Here is a 16,196-nt window from a genome sequence, read left to right as displayed (position 1 = left end):
ACATTTCCTTAAGAAAAACAGACTTTCTTTTTATCACTAATATTCATTGAAACCTCTTATGTGATAGGCACAATTCTAGGAGTATTATAGTGTTGTATACTTTATCACACACTTTGGTTTTAATCTTATTACTATTTTATAGATGCGAGAATTGAGATTTAGAAAAGATACATAAATTACCCAAGGTCATATAGTAAGTGAGACTAAAACTAGGATTAAAAGCCAGATCTTCTTGAATGCTGCTCTTGATGCTGTATTAGGCCATCTGGCTTATTTTTCTGCTGGGGGTGCTACTTTTGGGTAAGAATTTAGGATCAGGAAACACTGTCTGGAGGAAAATCATGGTTTTACTAATTACTAACTGTGTGATCTTGAACAAGTTCCTTAACCTCTGTGTGCTTTCATCACTTCATCTATAAATAATAAAAGCTCTTACTATATATGATAATTAGAAGATTAAATAAAATACATGAAATTCTTTTTTTTAAAATTAATTTATTTTTTAAATACACAACAATAGTGGAATGCGTTACAATCCTTATTACGCATATAGAACACAATTTTTCGTATCTCTGTATATAAAGTATGTTCATGCCAATTTATGCCACTATACATGTACTCTTTTTTTTTGCATTACAATTCTTAATACACATATATACCACAATTTTTTATATCTCTGTTTGTATATAAGGTATGTTGGCACCAAATTAAAAGTGAAGTTCTTAAACATGTGCCTGCCACATATGCACTCAAAACATGTAGATTTTAATGATTAGTAGCTTTGTAAATAAGCAGCTTTCCTGATAATACCACTGGGGATGTTTTAACCTCTGTTCTCAGGACCTTGACACCTGTAGGAAGTGCTGCCAGGGCCTAGTAATACTTTCTTAACCTCTCGACTATCTAGAGTGTTTATAGGATACGAAGAAACACTCACTGTTTGGTACAAAGTTGAAAACCGCATGTGAGGAATCCCTGAGTCAATGAGGAGTTCTTTTTGTAGCACATCATAGGTCCAGAAAATGACCCACAAAAACACTAGCATGAAGTCCATTTAACATGTCTGTTATAATGTATTAGCCACATTTCATAGTATAACTGTTCCGATTAACCCCTCATTTAAATCTAGTTTCTCTGCCCCAGAAGGTAATTGGTAACTGTTGTTGTCACTAATTTGCTTCATTTCATGGTTGGAATCTCACTGGCTTAGTGAGTTTAGGTGTGTGCATTCACAGACCAATTCTTACATTTAGAGAAGGTCCCTTCGCTTAACTCTTCTAATAGAATCTAACAGGTTGCCTGGTGCTAGCCGTCCTCAACTAATATTTCTTTAACCCAGATAAAATATCTTGTGAAGCCAACTCAGAATTATTCACTCTCCAGTCAGAATTCCCTCAGAGCAGGGTGGCAGACTCTGACCCCATAAAGACCACTACTGAAAGGAAGCCGGACCCCAGGCCAAGCCATCTATGGCGATTTGTTGGTCCTTTGCTCCCCAGTGTCCTTTGGTCTCTCTTTGCCTTGCTTCTGGGTCTTGCCCTGGTTTGCTGTCCTCTTCTCCCATGTTCAGACCCTCTGGTCCCTCTCCTCTCCCTACATTCAAGAACTAGACGTCTTGGAAGGGACTCAGCTGCCCCTTTGCTTTGTTTTCCATTTTCCATGCACTGCCCTCCTGAATTCTGAGTGTAGCTCCAGGTTCTAATTTCCTTAAACCACATCAGTAATGGTCCCTTTCTACTTCAGAATGGAACTGGCATCCTCAGATGTCTATATGTCTAGCCGGTCTATGATTCTTGATGTTTATGACTGGTGAGAAATGTTCCTACCTGCTCCACTGAGGGGTACCGATGCCCACATTCTTCTGGGGAAATGCAAGCCCTTGCCAAGTTGTCTTGAGTTGGGCTTTAGGAACTGGGAAGCTAGAAATTGGACCCTGAAAGGGCACCTTCTCATGGGTGGAGCCCTATTATCAAGCCAGTTGGGCAGGAAATGACACATGGTGACTATTTCCTACAAGGGGTTCCCCTTCTCAGTCTTGTCTGGAGGGGTTCACTTCTCACCAACCATGATTACTGCCTCCTCCTACCCAGGGGAATTGCAGACTTAAGGTAGGTTCTTTGAGTCACTCATGTATTTTATTGGGAGATTTATATATTTAATTTAAACATTAAAGCAAAGTTTAAATCTACAAAAAGATACTTTACCAAAAAACCATAGGTTTTGGGCTGAAGTTCTGGCTCAGTGGTAGAGTGCCTAACATGTGTGAGGCACTGGGTTCGATTCTAAGTACCACATATAAATAAATAAAATAAAGGTCTATTATCAACTAAAAAAATATTTTTTAAGTAAAAAAACCTTATGTTTTATAGCTGCATATTCATCTGTACTTACTTATTTACAACTCAGGGGTAGGTTTGTGTTCTTCCACATGTCATTTAACATTGCGGTATACTGCCATCCCTGAATGGGGAATGGTTTAAGGATCCCCCTCAGAGACCAGAGTCTGATGATACAAAAATAGCATGTTTTTGTGTATGACCTGAGTGCATCCTCCTGTGCAATATATTCTTTAGATCATTTAAAATACCCAGTGCAATGTGAATACTTTGTAAGTAGTTATTATGCTATATTGTTTTAATGACCAAAGAAAGTCTGAACTTATTTAGTACAGGCACAATTTTTTCCTGAATATTTTGATCCACTAATGTGGGATCTATGAATACGGAAGGCTGATGTACCGTGTTAGAATTGCAGGGTAAGGACAGTGCAGTAAAGAATGCAGATTGATGCCAAAGTAGCCCCTTGATTCTAAGCACACTAGAGTCAGCACAGATTTGTGTCAAGCTGGTACCAAACCTGGCAGCAACCTGGACTTTCATTACAGTGAAAATTTACCATTTAGAATTAGAATTGCTTTTTAGTATTGGTGATGTTTTTAAATAGGTTAGTTGAAAAAATGACCAGCAGCATAGCATTAAAAATACATGCACAAAGCTATGTGTGTGCGTATGTATTTTTTTATTTTTATTTTTTTTTACTGGTCTTGCCATTAGCTCTATCCTGTAAGTTTTAGAATATTTATTTTGTATTTCTGCTTTTGGCAGGAAAATGAAACAATACCAGTGAAAAGGAAAGTAGGTTATTTAAATGGCTTTAAATTTCATAATTTTGATCTTATCTAAACATCTTTACACATTCCTGATATCTCACACAAAGAGTTTTAGTACTGTTTGCACATGAAGTGGTTTCTTTGACCTGAATTAAAAATTTAAAAAATCTTGATTTCCAGAGACAGTGTTACCTTATTTTCATAAGCGGGTGTGTGGTGTAGGTGAACCCAGGGGTCTCTGTTTGGGAGATACTCCCAGAGTCTTCTGGGTGCAGTTGCCTGATGTTGCTGTGTCTCTATGGCTCTCCCCGCAGGCCTCCATCTGCCGGAGCAGCCAGCCCCTGTCCGGCTTTAGTGCACGGTGCCTGGAGGATGAGCAGATGCTCCAGGCCATCAGGAAAGCCAATCCAGGAAGTGACTTCATTTACGTTGTGGACACTCGGCCTAAAGTAAGTGGCACCATTCCAATGCCTCTATGCGGCTCTGCGGTGGGCAGCCAGAGTCCAGGCAGAGCTGACAGTCCACGCTGCTGGGTCTGCCCAGGGGCTGTTCCTCTTTGCATGGTCAGTACTCGGGTGCCCTGCTGGGCTGCTTTCTGAGGGCCTAAGCTCCTGAAGGGCTGACTATGTCAAGCACATTTTCTGTTTCCCCTGCTCCTAGCTTTGTGAGCACATTAAATGAGGCTGGCTCAGTTTTAGAAATTGCCCTCCTAAATACACCCAGGGACCATTTGATTTTTTCCTAAAACACCTCTTTCTGCTCTGACAATATGAAGTTTACTGTGGAGCTCCAGCAGTTCAATTTTTGTGAGGCATTCAGATACACGCTTTCAGATTCTACTTGTGGTGATCTATACCTATGATTTGGAAAGAGCTACAAAATATAATGTTAAGTTTAAAAAAGTCACAAAATAATATGTATACTATTATATTTATGTAAAAAACCTGTACATATGTAAAAGTATATAGAGTAAGATCTGGAAGGATAAATAGCAAGCTATTAAAATTCCATGGAGAAAGGAGGCTTTGGGGAGGTAGAGAACTTTTTACTTGTCTGTTAGAAAAATGTTATTTTTTAATTACCTATGTATTAATCTTCTAGTTTGATGAAACTTCCAGTAGGAAATAACAGAGCTAGGGGCAGGCCAAGGTGATCTTTCACTTCCCTCCCATCAACTTCACTTTTTTAAAAGCACAGAACTGAGTACAGTACAGTTTTCCAGTTAAGCTCCTTAGACCCAGTTTTTAAAAAATCAGTCAAAAAACGGAGTCCCCAGAGGGATATGCCAGTGAAAACAAAGAAACGAATCACCTCTAAGTACAGTGAATGTATTGCATGGGGTGAGATGACAGAATGAAATGTCCTTTATTCGATATATTTCCCATTGTAGTTTCTATCCAATAATGAAATACATCTGGACCTATGACTGATGAGAGTGAAGATACACATGCAGCTCTTTCTCTCCATGTGGGTATGGAAAGGAAAGGAGTCTAACAGGTACCATTAAACAAGAGTAGGATGCAGGAACGATGTGTAATATAATCCCACTGGGAAATAAAAAAACTGAGGGGGGAAGTGTATATCAAAACCTGTAGTTGGTGAGAGGTGAATGTTAAGAATTTTTTACTTTTTAAATTAGGAAAAAAAAATTACTGTTGGAGTTCTTTTCATCATAAAAAGGCTTGAAGAGCATAATGACCTTCAATGTTATAGAATTACAATGTGACCAGCAATTCCATTCCTAGATATATACCTAAGAGAAACAAAAACATGTCCACATAAAACTAGTATTTGAATGTTTATTCATTATTAATAAGACCCCCCAAAAAGTGGAAATAAATAAATATTCACTAAAATATAAATCCACTGAGAATGGATTTATAAAATGTGGTATATCCATTCAGTGGAGTATTATTCAGCTATAAAAGGGGTGATACACTGCAATATGATGAACCTTGAAAATGCTGTTAAGTGAAAGAAGTCTATGCCAAAGGACACCCAACTGGGAGGTTCCATTTATATAAAATGTCCCAGGGAATTCACAGTGATAGAAAATAAACTGATTATTGCCTTGGCTGGGGGGATGGGAGGAAATGGTATGTGAGGGGGGCAACTGCTAATGTGAAGAAGATTGTTCTTTGAGGTGATGGAAATATTCTAAAATTAGATTATGGTGATGGTTGCACAACTATGTGACTATACCAAACGCCATTGAGTTGCACTTTCAATGGGTGAATTGAATGGCATGTGAATTATAAGTCAGTGAATTGTTAAGAAATGAACATAAAGGGGCTGAGTATAGCTCAGCGGAGAATATTTGCTTAGTACCCACAAAGCCCTGGGTTCAATCCCTAGTACCAGCTGGCGGTGGTGGGGAACACAAGAAAATAAAAAGAGCATCAAAAAAAGAACAGAAAAATAGGACCCACATCTTCAGTCACTCGAAGCATACATTATCAAAAATAAGTATTTATAGATAGTCTGTACTCAGTGGAAATTTGAGAAAAAAAAAAAAATGAGAATGGGATGTGATCTTTTTGTGGATACTCAGACCCTGGTAATTTTCACTGCTTCTCTGAGCCTCATTTTAAAAAATATTGTGATTCATTTCCTCCATCACTTAATGTAATGTTTTCCTCATGTAATGTCAGTGTTCTCCTCAGGCCCTTGGCCTCAGAACAGTCCATTCTGTTTCTGATCAGAGTGTGCTATGGAATAGCCGTGTGGAGTAGTAAGGGTGGAGTTGTTCTCAGATGTCAGATCAGCAAATCAGTCGTGGAAACCAGCCATGAAACATGCTACGGCCAGGTCATAGTCACATTCTAGTAGATTACACATCCAGATCCCTTCCTTTTAGATACACTCTCAAAGCACAACACATAGGCAAAAGCTTCAAACTGGAAACAAAAAATAGCTTTTCAGCTTAACGATTTTCACTTGATAGTTGCCAGAAAAATCTCTGACTTGTACTGTTCTCCTTCAGTTTGTGACCTTCTCTCTGACTCACGCTTTAACCCCTTCCTGCAAATGCTGACTGCCTTCCCTAAGTAAAGTGGAGGTCTTCTGAATTTCCTAGTAGTTACAGAGGATGAATGAATGAATGCCTGCTTCTTCAACACACATACTGAAGACCAGGGCTTTAACTGAGTAGAGACTGGAAAGCCCTTTTCCTATCCTGTTTTTCCAGCTTCAAATAAAGGCAGACAGATTCACCTGCTAATTTAAGAGCCAGTGATCCAAGTTTGCACTGTGTTATGTAAGCCTTCCCTAGAATGTAGCAGCTGTAGGGCCGGGCATATTCCAGATTTAAAACAAATTAATCCAAAGGATTTGATTTGAAGGGTATATTTAGCACTTAGTGTGTTTACTCTAAGAGATAAGTGGTTCAACACTGATCCATTAAAGAAAATTGGTGGCCCTCTTCTTGTATTTATCCCTGCACACACACTTCACATGATTTTTAAACTGTTTGCTTCCTGCTTTCATTATTTTAGAGATCGTGTATGTTGATTTTTGTTCCAGAGTGTGTTAGGCTCCCTGGGTAGCCGGGAGACTGAGTTCATGTTAGTCATAGAAGGTGTGGACAGTGGCAAACCTGGTACTTCCTAAAGTTGCTTACAGGTTTGATTAAAAAGAGAAAGGCTTTGGAGGCAGCCTGAAGGAGTCAGGTCCTTTGGGCAAGGCTAGCCCCATAGGACAGCCTCCAGAGCAGCTTGTTCAGGTGAAAGCCTTCTAAATTGCTTATTGACAATACAATCATGGGAGGCAAAGGTAGTGAAGTCCTCAAGCACGTATTGAATATCTCCTCAAAAATTATGTCCTCGAGGTCACATATTACCGCTAGAGTTTGGTGCATGAGGAAAATTTGCAAAGGCGTTGATGCAGTATTTGCTGGATTGTAAAATGAGGGATAACTCATTATATCTCAACCTTGTTCATACCCTTCTCATGTTCTGGATTTTGCTGAGCTTTTAAAAACTGCCAGGTGCTTTCGCATTTAACATGAGAACCCTGCAAATTAGGAGATTTTTCATTTCGTAGGTAAGGGCTTAGGTCCAAATTTACCTAAGGTCACACAAAATTCAGATTGAAATCCAGGCCTGTCTGTTCATGGTGGTTTGTGGGTTTTTTTGTTTCGCTGTGTGTGTGTGTATACAAAATCTTTCCCGGGGGAACCTCATCCCCATGTTAGGGTTCAGGAGGATTGTTACTTCTGAGCACACACCAAGTGAAGCTGCAGACTCAGACCTGAAGAACTAACCATTAGTTCACCCAAAGTCAGGCCAAGGCCAGAGAAGCAAAAAGGTTTCTGAGCTGTACTTTGAACACCAGCCCCTGTGGAGGAAGTGCTGAGCCAGGCACTGGCTTCAGTTGGTGCTCTGCCTTTTGTCCTTGTTGCACCTCCAGAGACTGTTTTGTGGGCGTGGTCTCCAATTTCACCTTCTCAACGATTTCCTATGGTGTGACATGATGCCACGTGGGATGTTTTTCTTTTTCTCTGGAATTGGTGATTAGGTGGCATTATCTACTCACTGGATTTGGGAAATTCAGTTGTAAAGATTAGGGTTGCCAGAAAGAGGGGAATCTAGGATCTCATTTCGTAATCAGATGTACATCGTGTTTGCTGAGGGCCATCCTGGCAGCAAGCAGAGGAAGAGAGAATGGGAGGGAGACAGGGTGTGGGGGCAGTGGAGCAGTTCACATTCCTGCTCTCTGTTAGGGCAAATTTCCTGTGAGTCAAGCTGGACATGAATTATCTTACTAGAACCTTCCTCAGAGAGCTTGCCTGCTGGGGGTCTCTAGCTGCATGTGACTGTGGGATATCTTCTGGCAAGGGAGGCTGAGGGAACAGGCTCACACCAGAGTGGATCTCCATGTCAGTGACATGTGAACTTCCTCTTCCAAGAACCCACATCACATGCCCTAGCAGATTCACAGAGATGGTCATTCAGTGTGATCCAGGAAACAGAGACAGAATCACAACCTTGCCTAGCTTTGCAAAGAGCTGTTCACCACCGCTGCCCGACACTACACAGAACCTAGATGAGCGAGAGGAGGGAGGGTGTCCCAAAGCAAAGCTCTCACTGGTCCACACAGCCCAGAATGGGGGAGGGAGATTATTTGCATTATACCTGGGTTCCTATCTGAATATGTCCCTCAAGCTGATATCTACTTACAAAGTAGGAAAGGAGGAATTTTGACCAGCTCAGTTGGAGACAGTAGTTGTAAGAAATAAAATCTTCTCATAATTTCACATTGTGCTGCAAGTTAAGGTTCTTCACTGAACCAGTTATGGATGGAGGAAGGGAAAAGGACCATCACCGGACAAACACCAGGGCATGGCCCAGTCCTCCTCCTATGAGATCAGCGTTTGTTGTCGTTTCCCAACTATGCCAGATGAGGACCTGTTGTTACTTAGGCATAAAATGTAACTGCTGAAATCTTACACTCCAAGCCTAAGATAGTGACCAGCCTGCCCTTTAACTTGAGATCAAGATGAACTCTTGTGTTTTCAGAGGTTTGATTGATTGAGGGTTGGGGGTGAATCTGACGTTGTTTCTTTACAGTCTTGGTCTACTCATCTCTTACTTCATTCTGTTATTCAATCACTTATCCAGTTAATCAGTCAGTCAGTCAATCTTCATGAAGTTCCCGTTCTGTGTAGTAGGGGTATGGCCCTAAATGAGGTGCAGGGATATGACCATCAGTGAGCCTGACAGGTCTCCATGGGGCTTATGTTCTCTACACCTCCTCTCATTCACCACTGAATGTTTCGGTGCCTGCCTGCTCCACTCTCTTCTCATTCTGGTGGATATTCTCTGTTGTGGACACTAAATAAATCTCATTTTTTTTTTTCTATTTAAGCACGCTAAGAAATTCCTCAGTCATTCTCTGCTATCTCAGTTAAAAATTTAAATTTCTTAAGTGAGTCTATTTGCAGAGTACCCTAAATGCTTTTGAGCTTCCTCTCTTGCTTCTGCTGCCATAGATGAACTTCTGCTCCACTCGGAATGGATGGCTCACTGATACTGACCTGCCCCTGTCCCTGTACCTCTCCTCCTCTTGCTTCATCTTGAGGGTCCTCCTCTGTGCTTGAAGTCCAGCCTGAGCTTCCACTCTCATGAAACAGTAGCCCACACTGGGTTGCTCTGGACTCCAACTCCTGCCGTGTCGCTGTCTCTGCCGTTCACTCGGGGGATTGTCTGTTATCTTTTGATACTCTGTGCTCTCCTTTCCATCGCAATTGTAAGCTCGGGACAGCAGAAGTAGATTCTTGTGCATCTTATCATTGTACTCAGTGCCTGGCACACAGTTCATTGAGAAACAACCAAGTTTCTTTTGTTTGATTTATGAGCTACTCTGCACCCTTTATGCTGTTATCATCAAACAGCATATTTTCCATATACATATATATATAAATACTAGGGTAACTTTTTGAATATTTTCAAATTGTAAAACTGCGTTTCCTGCTTTGGGGTTTCAGCTTTTGTCACATTATGGTTATAGATCCTGTAAGTAGGTGAAACTCCTGACAAAAATTACACTTGGGATGGTAGATTAAATATTGCCACCTTCTGTTCATTATGTGAAATACACACTTGCTCCCAAGATTTCCCTGTGTTTGCTCCTTTGTTTTTAAGGAAGACTACCAATCAATTCTCCCACCATCTATAATTGATGGTTTAAAAACATGGAGGGGCTGGGGTTGTGGCTCAGAGGTAGAGCGCTCACCTTGCACATGTGAGACCTTGGATTCGATCCTCAGCACCACATAAAAAAATAAATAAGTGACATAAAAGTATTGTGTCCAACTATAACTAAAAAATAAATATTAAAAAAATGTGAACATGGAATCAATTATAGATTAAAATAATAGCAATAGTATTTTATTTCACTTTTTTGAAAGAGTGTCTCTGTGGTATGTGTTGAGCAGGCTTAACTTGAATTATTCAAGAAACAGGATAAACACAAGGTTCATGTAACATAAGGATACTTGCTACTTGCAAGTATCTTATTAATTTGTTCTGTTTTATGAAGCTTGTTGTAAGGGATAAACCAGCAGCTCTGAAAAATGCTTATATAAAGCAGTGACATTTTATAATGCATAGTTTTAGAAGAACATGCCTATAAGTAATTTTTTTTAAAAAAATTCCCTTAAAATATTTAAAATTAAAAAAAATAAACATAAGTTGTCTTTAAGATATATGATTAAGGTGTTTCCTTGATTAAGCCTAAAGCCTGTTTTATTAGGGGAAAGGTGGCTCCTTTTTAGACAGGGAACAGTGCCCCAAGGTACTGACATTCCCCCAATGAACTGATGCCACATGAACTGAATCATGGAGCCAGGCTGCTATTGAGATGGGAGTCCCTGGGTCTGGCATGGCAGCACATACCTGTAATTCCAGAGGCTCAGGAGGCTGAGGCAGGAAGTTCATGAGTTCAAAGCAGCCTTAGCAACTTGTTGAGGCTCTAAGCAACTTAGAAAGACCCTATCTCTAAATAAAATATAAAATGGGCTGGAGGTGTGGTCCAGTGGTTAAGCACCCCTGGGTTCAATCCCCATACCAAAAAAAAAAAAAAAAAAAAAGGAAATGGGAGCCTGGGAACCTCTATGGCAGTGGCTTACCTTCACTGTTTTATTTTTAAACTTTGATACATTTATATTTGTTATTTAAATTACAAAGTTAATGTATGTTCTTTGTAATAGTGAAGGAATACAGGAGTATCTAAGGTTTATAAATGGTGTTTCCCTGCCACTTGCCACCCTCTGTCTTTGTGCTATAATGGTTGCCAGATCAGCATATTCTTCCATATATTTTATTTTGCTTAATAAATATGCATAAACATAAATGCATATCTGTAAATTTGCTTTTATTAGAAATGGATAATTATATGAATTACACCCTCTCACACACACTTACACACACACACATATATATATATATATATATATATATATATATATATATATACACACACACACACACACACAAACATGTATCCTTCTTGACACCTGATAGTAGTCTAGGGTAAAAGTAAACTGTAATTTATCCAGTCATTGCTCTATTGAGGAATTAATGGGTTTTAAGTCTTTCACTATTATAAAAATATTATAATAAACATTCTTAAACATTGTCATTATGTGCTGGTACTTTTGAAATTTTGTCAGATTATCAGAAGTAGGAGATCTGGGTCAAAGAATATATGTGTTTTTAACTTAATTTACTTTTTTGAAAGTATTGCTTTTCATCATGCTCTTAAAAGTGATCATTTTTTTGTGATAGTGTGATCTTGGCATAGGTTCTCTCCCTGGGCTATCCCTGCTGCCCTTTGTGGGGTGAGCAGAAGAGTCAGTGAAAATGTTTCTGAAGATGTCACAGTCTGCTTAGGCCAACAGCAACGGTGGAGTATTAGCAGACGCATGTCCATCTAGAAATGGATGCATTTCCCAGGACAAGGCAGGACTTGTCCCCTTCTTCATTTTACTACATAGAGCTTAGGCAGAGAGATTTTGGACTTAATAAATTTCTTCAGAATCCATTATCAGTTTGAACTAAGAAACCTCTAACTTCTCGTGTGCAAAATTATGATAATGAAAGTGACAAAGGGGAGAAAAGCCCATTTATTAGACGCCTGGATTTAAATAGTGGCTGGCAAGTGTCTGCATTCCTCTTTTCACTTTATTCAGTGATTCCTGCTCAAGGTTTAGTTGGGTATCTGGGGGATCCTTGTTGGCAAATTAGAATGAATGTGACATTTGATAACATGTTTATTGCAGTATCATATTGGAAGGTACCATAATGTAACTTATAGAGCATTATGTTGATAGCTGTATCTGCTGATATTCTGCCAATCTGCAGGTTGTAAGATATGTTATTAAATCGGAACAACTTGGCTCCATCACAGAATTCCACATTCAGTTTGGCACCTCTGACAGTAAACTGCAAGAGGCATCTCCAGGAGGGTTTATCTATAGAATGCTTCCCAGCTAAGAAAATGTTGTGCATGCCAACAAATTCATGCTGTTGAAATAAAAGCTCAGTGTGAGTCCCTGGAACTACATAGCTCAGTAGCGTGTCCCAGTGATTTATATCATATTATGTTTCTGCACATGATTTTGAATGTTTTTATGAATATCTGTAAAATGTTTTGGTTGTTTCGTGGCCTGAATATAATTGATAACTATTCTGTTTTGCTGACCACTGCAGCTTAATGCAATGGCAAATCGTGCTGCAGGGAAAGGCTATGAGAATGAAGACAATTATTCCAATATCAAGTTTCAGTTTATCGGGATAGAGAACATCCATGTCATGAGGAACAGTCTGCAGAAAATGCTGGAAGGTAATCCATTTCCCTATGCACAGCATTTAAAAAAAATAGAATTAAATATCTTGATTCCAGAATGAAATTAGATAGTCTTTTGATTTTAAACTTTTTTTTCCCCCAATGATGCTGTTTACATAGGTGTCATAAGCTTGGAAAAGTATCATGTTGCTGTGATTCTTGAAACATTCAATAGTCTCTTTTTTCCTTTAACTATTACTGTGAAGTGGTTTTGTCACTTGATTAGCAATCAGGGACACTTCAGTGGCACTCAACATCTAAGATAAAAGTGCACAGGGATTTTTTTTTTTTCTTCCCCACATTAGTCAGACCCACATTCAAGGACCTTTAGAGAAAATGATGCTACATTTAAATCAATTCTTTAATTGCTGTTTTTGTGTGGAAATCAGGTTAATAAACTGTATCTCTCACTTGCTGAGTGGCCTTTAGAAGGGCGGGTATTGGAAGTCCTTGAACTCATTTCTGAATGGCAGCAACTGCTGCAATACACACATATATACCACCCCCCAACACTAGCACATGTAGCAAAACTTGCACACACACTCTGCATGCTTTTGTGGAGAGGAAATGAAATAGATGACACATAAAACAGTTATTCATACAGCCATAACTGATCAGCAGAAAATGTGCATTTCAAGCAAAACTGGATCCTGTCTTATGCCCCTTGTGATCACAAAGACCCACGGAAGAATCTATTGCCATTGTCCATCATTTCTGACACCAGAACCAACTAAGAAGAGGAAGAGGAGGATTCAAAAGCCATGGCTTTTGCCTTGCCTCTAAATGCTATGTGTGTCCTTCTGGTGAGCACAGCTGAGTGCTAGGAAAGTGGGCTCTCGCAGTAGGAAATGTGGAGCCTGGGGTGTAGATGGATAAAGAAGGTACTGATTTTTTTTTTTCTAGAAATGCACACTTGCTTTCAGTTACTTATGTAGTTCTCCATATAATTAGAAGGGCAGGGCGTAGTGAGGCTGGGGGATCTTGAGCGTCTCAGACAGACCTAATGTCCATTCTCTTTTCTGGCCTCTCTAGTTTATATCAGTAATTATGAAACTTTGAGCACATCAGTTAATTTAGTTCGGGCTCTGTTACTTGCTGTAAAATGGGGGGATTGGGTTAGTAATTTCTGTGGGCCTTTATTATTGCAACAGTTTGATGCTGTGGTTGCAAACACTTTAAAATTGAGCATTTGAGGTCTGGGGGTATAACTCAGTGGTAGGACACTTGCCTAGTGTGTGCAAAGCCCTGGGTTCCATCCATGGCACTGGAAAGAAAATTTGGGCATTTGAATGTTTAGAATTAATCCTTCCCTTCAACTGAAAAAAAAAAAAAAAAAAGAAAGAAAGAAAGAAAAATCACAGTCCTAGAATTACCTCCATCTGGTTCTTCACATAATCTGCAGTCTCTTAGGTCACAATGGCAATACTCTGGGTATGATTATTTGAGCTTCTTACACTTCTAGAGATTTTAATGAGAAGTCTGGCTATCTTTGATGTAAGCTTTTTACCCCTTGAAAAATTGAGCTAGCTTGATACTGTTATAGAAGGGGCAATCTTTATAGAAACTTCAGTATGAAGAACACTCATCATTGTTAGACTCATAAAAACCCTTTATGTTGATAAGTTTTACATTTTTCATTTAGTACTTTCTAAATTGGCTTTTGAGAGCATCTTCTACGCAAAAAGTTGCACACAGAAATGCTTATAACATATAAAATTGACTTCAGTTTTCAAATTGGCATTTATTTGGTTTCTCAGTGCTTATCCCTATGGTCTGACTGACTGTTTTTTTCTAAAGGACAAGCAAACTGACCACATTCTGGAGGCAGCTCTCCTTTTCATAAGGGCTCATGGTATTTGTACATAACTTTTCCAGCTACGTGCAGTGGCTGTAAGCAAGGACAACTTCTGGATGCCATTCAGGTGACTTGACCAATGTTTGACTATCTGTTTTTACTGAGTAAATTATAAACCACTTGTGGAGGCTCAGCTGATGATGAAGTGATGCAATCAGAGCCACCTGAGGAAGAGGAGGTTTCTTCTTCAAACAGCTGTTCTTGGCATCAAAGAGACGGGATGGTTTACACTGATGCGCCTGGTCCACAGGAAGAATGCATTTCACTCATGATGTTTACTTATTTTCTTCAATTTTGTCAAACCTGTTGTGGATATTCTCAGAATAGATTCTGGACAATAGAAAAGTAAAATTATTTGCATTCTGGCTGCAAACAGTTCTGTTTGTAAGAACTGTGAGATATTTCATCAGGAACAGAAATCTAGGACCAAGTTCACATCCCGTATAGGTTTATAATAGAGCTAATTTAACTTAGATTTATAAGTTCTAAACTAAACTACTTTTGTGGTATTCCCACCCACTAAGGAGATACAATGATGCCTTTCATAGCAATTTGTAACTTATTAAATGTTTTTCATAGTAGTTTCTCTTTCGATCACATATAGGATGGTTTTCCTCTCCAGTGATAGGAGGACATCTGGTATTGTCTTTGGTACGGAAACTGAGGATATTGTTATCATCAGAGGTGGAGTTTTCCCTCTAAGGAATCCTCAGTGTTGGGGAGGGAAACAGGGAGAGGGGCATAGAGAGGTGTGCACAGAACTGTTTTCACATCTCCACTTGGTGAGGTGGTGCCACACTGTGATGGCTCTTCCTGTCCTCTACCTATAGGGTAGGTGGATGCTTATGGGAAAGGCATGGGAAGGACATTGTCCACCTTTTTCAATCAACATGACATCTTTTAGATGCAACCTAGAAAATTTCACTATCTCCTCATTAGTAGTTTGGGGCCTAAGTTCCACACAAATCTGAAATTGATATTGCTGTTGTGTAGCTCTTCGCAGCTGACCACTTATTTGTTGATTTATTTATTTAACTAAAAATTGAACAACTTCTATGAACCAGGCTTCATAAATATTTTTACTTAGGTAATAATTGTGTTTGATTTTCACAGCAATAGAGTATAGTGCATATTATCTGTTCTTTATAGATAAAGACAGTCTCTTAGAAAGGTTAAGCATAGATAATTTTTAAGAGGAAGCAGTAAGTTGAAACAAATAGTCATGTAAAATGTGTATGTAAATTTGCTCTAGAAACAAAAGAAATGTTCTTTAGTTATTAGAGCAAAGTACCACTTTTTTTACCTTTTTAAAAAATTTAAAGTATCTAGTACTAAAAGGAATGTGATGAAATTAGCACTTTATTTCTGGTATCATTTAAAAGTTGGCTTAGAGAGACATGTTTTCTTTAGAGATGTATAATTTTTTTTTCCTGATTGCCTCCTTTTAGGGACTAATCCAAAATAGAGTTTAAAAAGTAAACACACAGACATGCAAGTATTGACAGTAGAGTTTTATTTATAATAGTAGTATAGTGGAAGCAACAGCAGTTGACTGCTTAAATAATTTTGCTGTACCTTCTTGATAGAAGATTTGGCATCTGTTAAAAATAATAAATATGAATAATATGTGTACTAATACAGGAGAATGGGTATAATATAAGTTAAAAATTTAGGCTGTGGATTTTATATGTACTTCTGTTCACTACAGTAAGTCATATGTATGAAGTAAGGCTAGGAGAATGTCCAGAATATCACTGGGTTAGCACAGGAGAATGAAGGGTGATATTTTCTATCCTCTCATTTATAGAATATTTGCTCTGGGTTTTTTTTTTTTTTTAATGATACACATTTGTTATCTCACAGATTCTGTGGGTTAGGACCCTAAAC

General features: G+C 38.9%; 1 protein-coding gene across 2 annotated transcripts in view; it reads left to right on the top strand.

Annotated features, from left to right (window-relative positions):
* Mtmr7 (myotubularin related protein 7) overlaps nucleotides 1-16,196 on the top strand; it is an 88,852-nt gene that overhangs the window by 44,052 nt on the left and 28,604 nt on the right. For both annotated transcript variants that reach the window (XM_015486059.2, XM_048791821.1), the window contains exons 6-7: nucleotides 3,424-3,558; nucleotides 12,319-12,451. In XM_015486059.2, coding sequence (XP_015341545.1) covers nucleotides 3,424-3,558; nucleotides 12,319-12,451 — 268 coding nt within the window. The remainder of the gene's footprint in view (nucleotides 1-3,423; nucleotides 3,559-12,318; nucleotides 12,452-16,196) is intronic.

Source organism: Marmota marmota, unplaced genomic scaffold (assembly GCF_001458135.2).
Source record: "Marmota marmota marmota unplaced genomic scaffold, marMar, whole genome shotgun sequence".
Taxonomy (NCBI): domain Eukaryota; kingdom Metazoa; phylum Chordata; class Mammalia; order Rodentia; family Sciuridae; genus Marmota; species Marmota marmota.
This window is presented reverse-complemented; position numbering and strand designations above follow the sequence as displayed.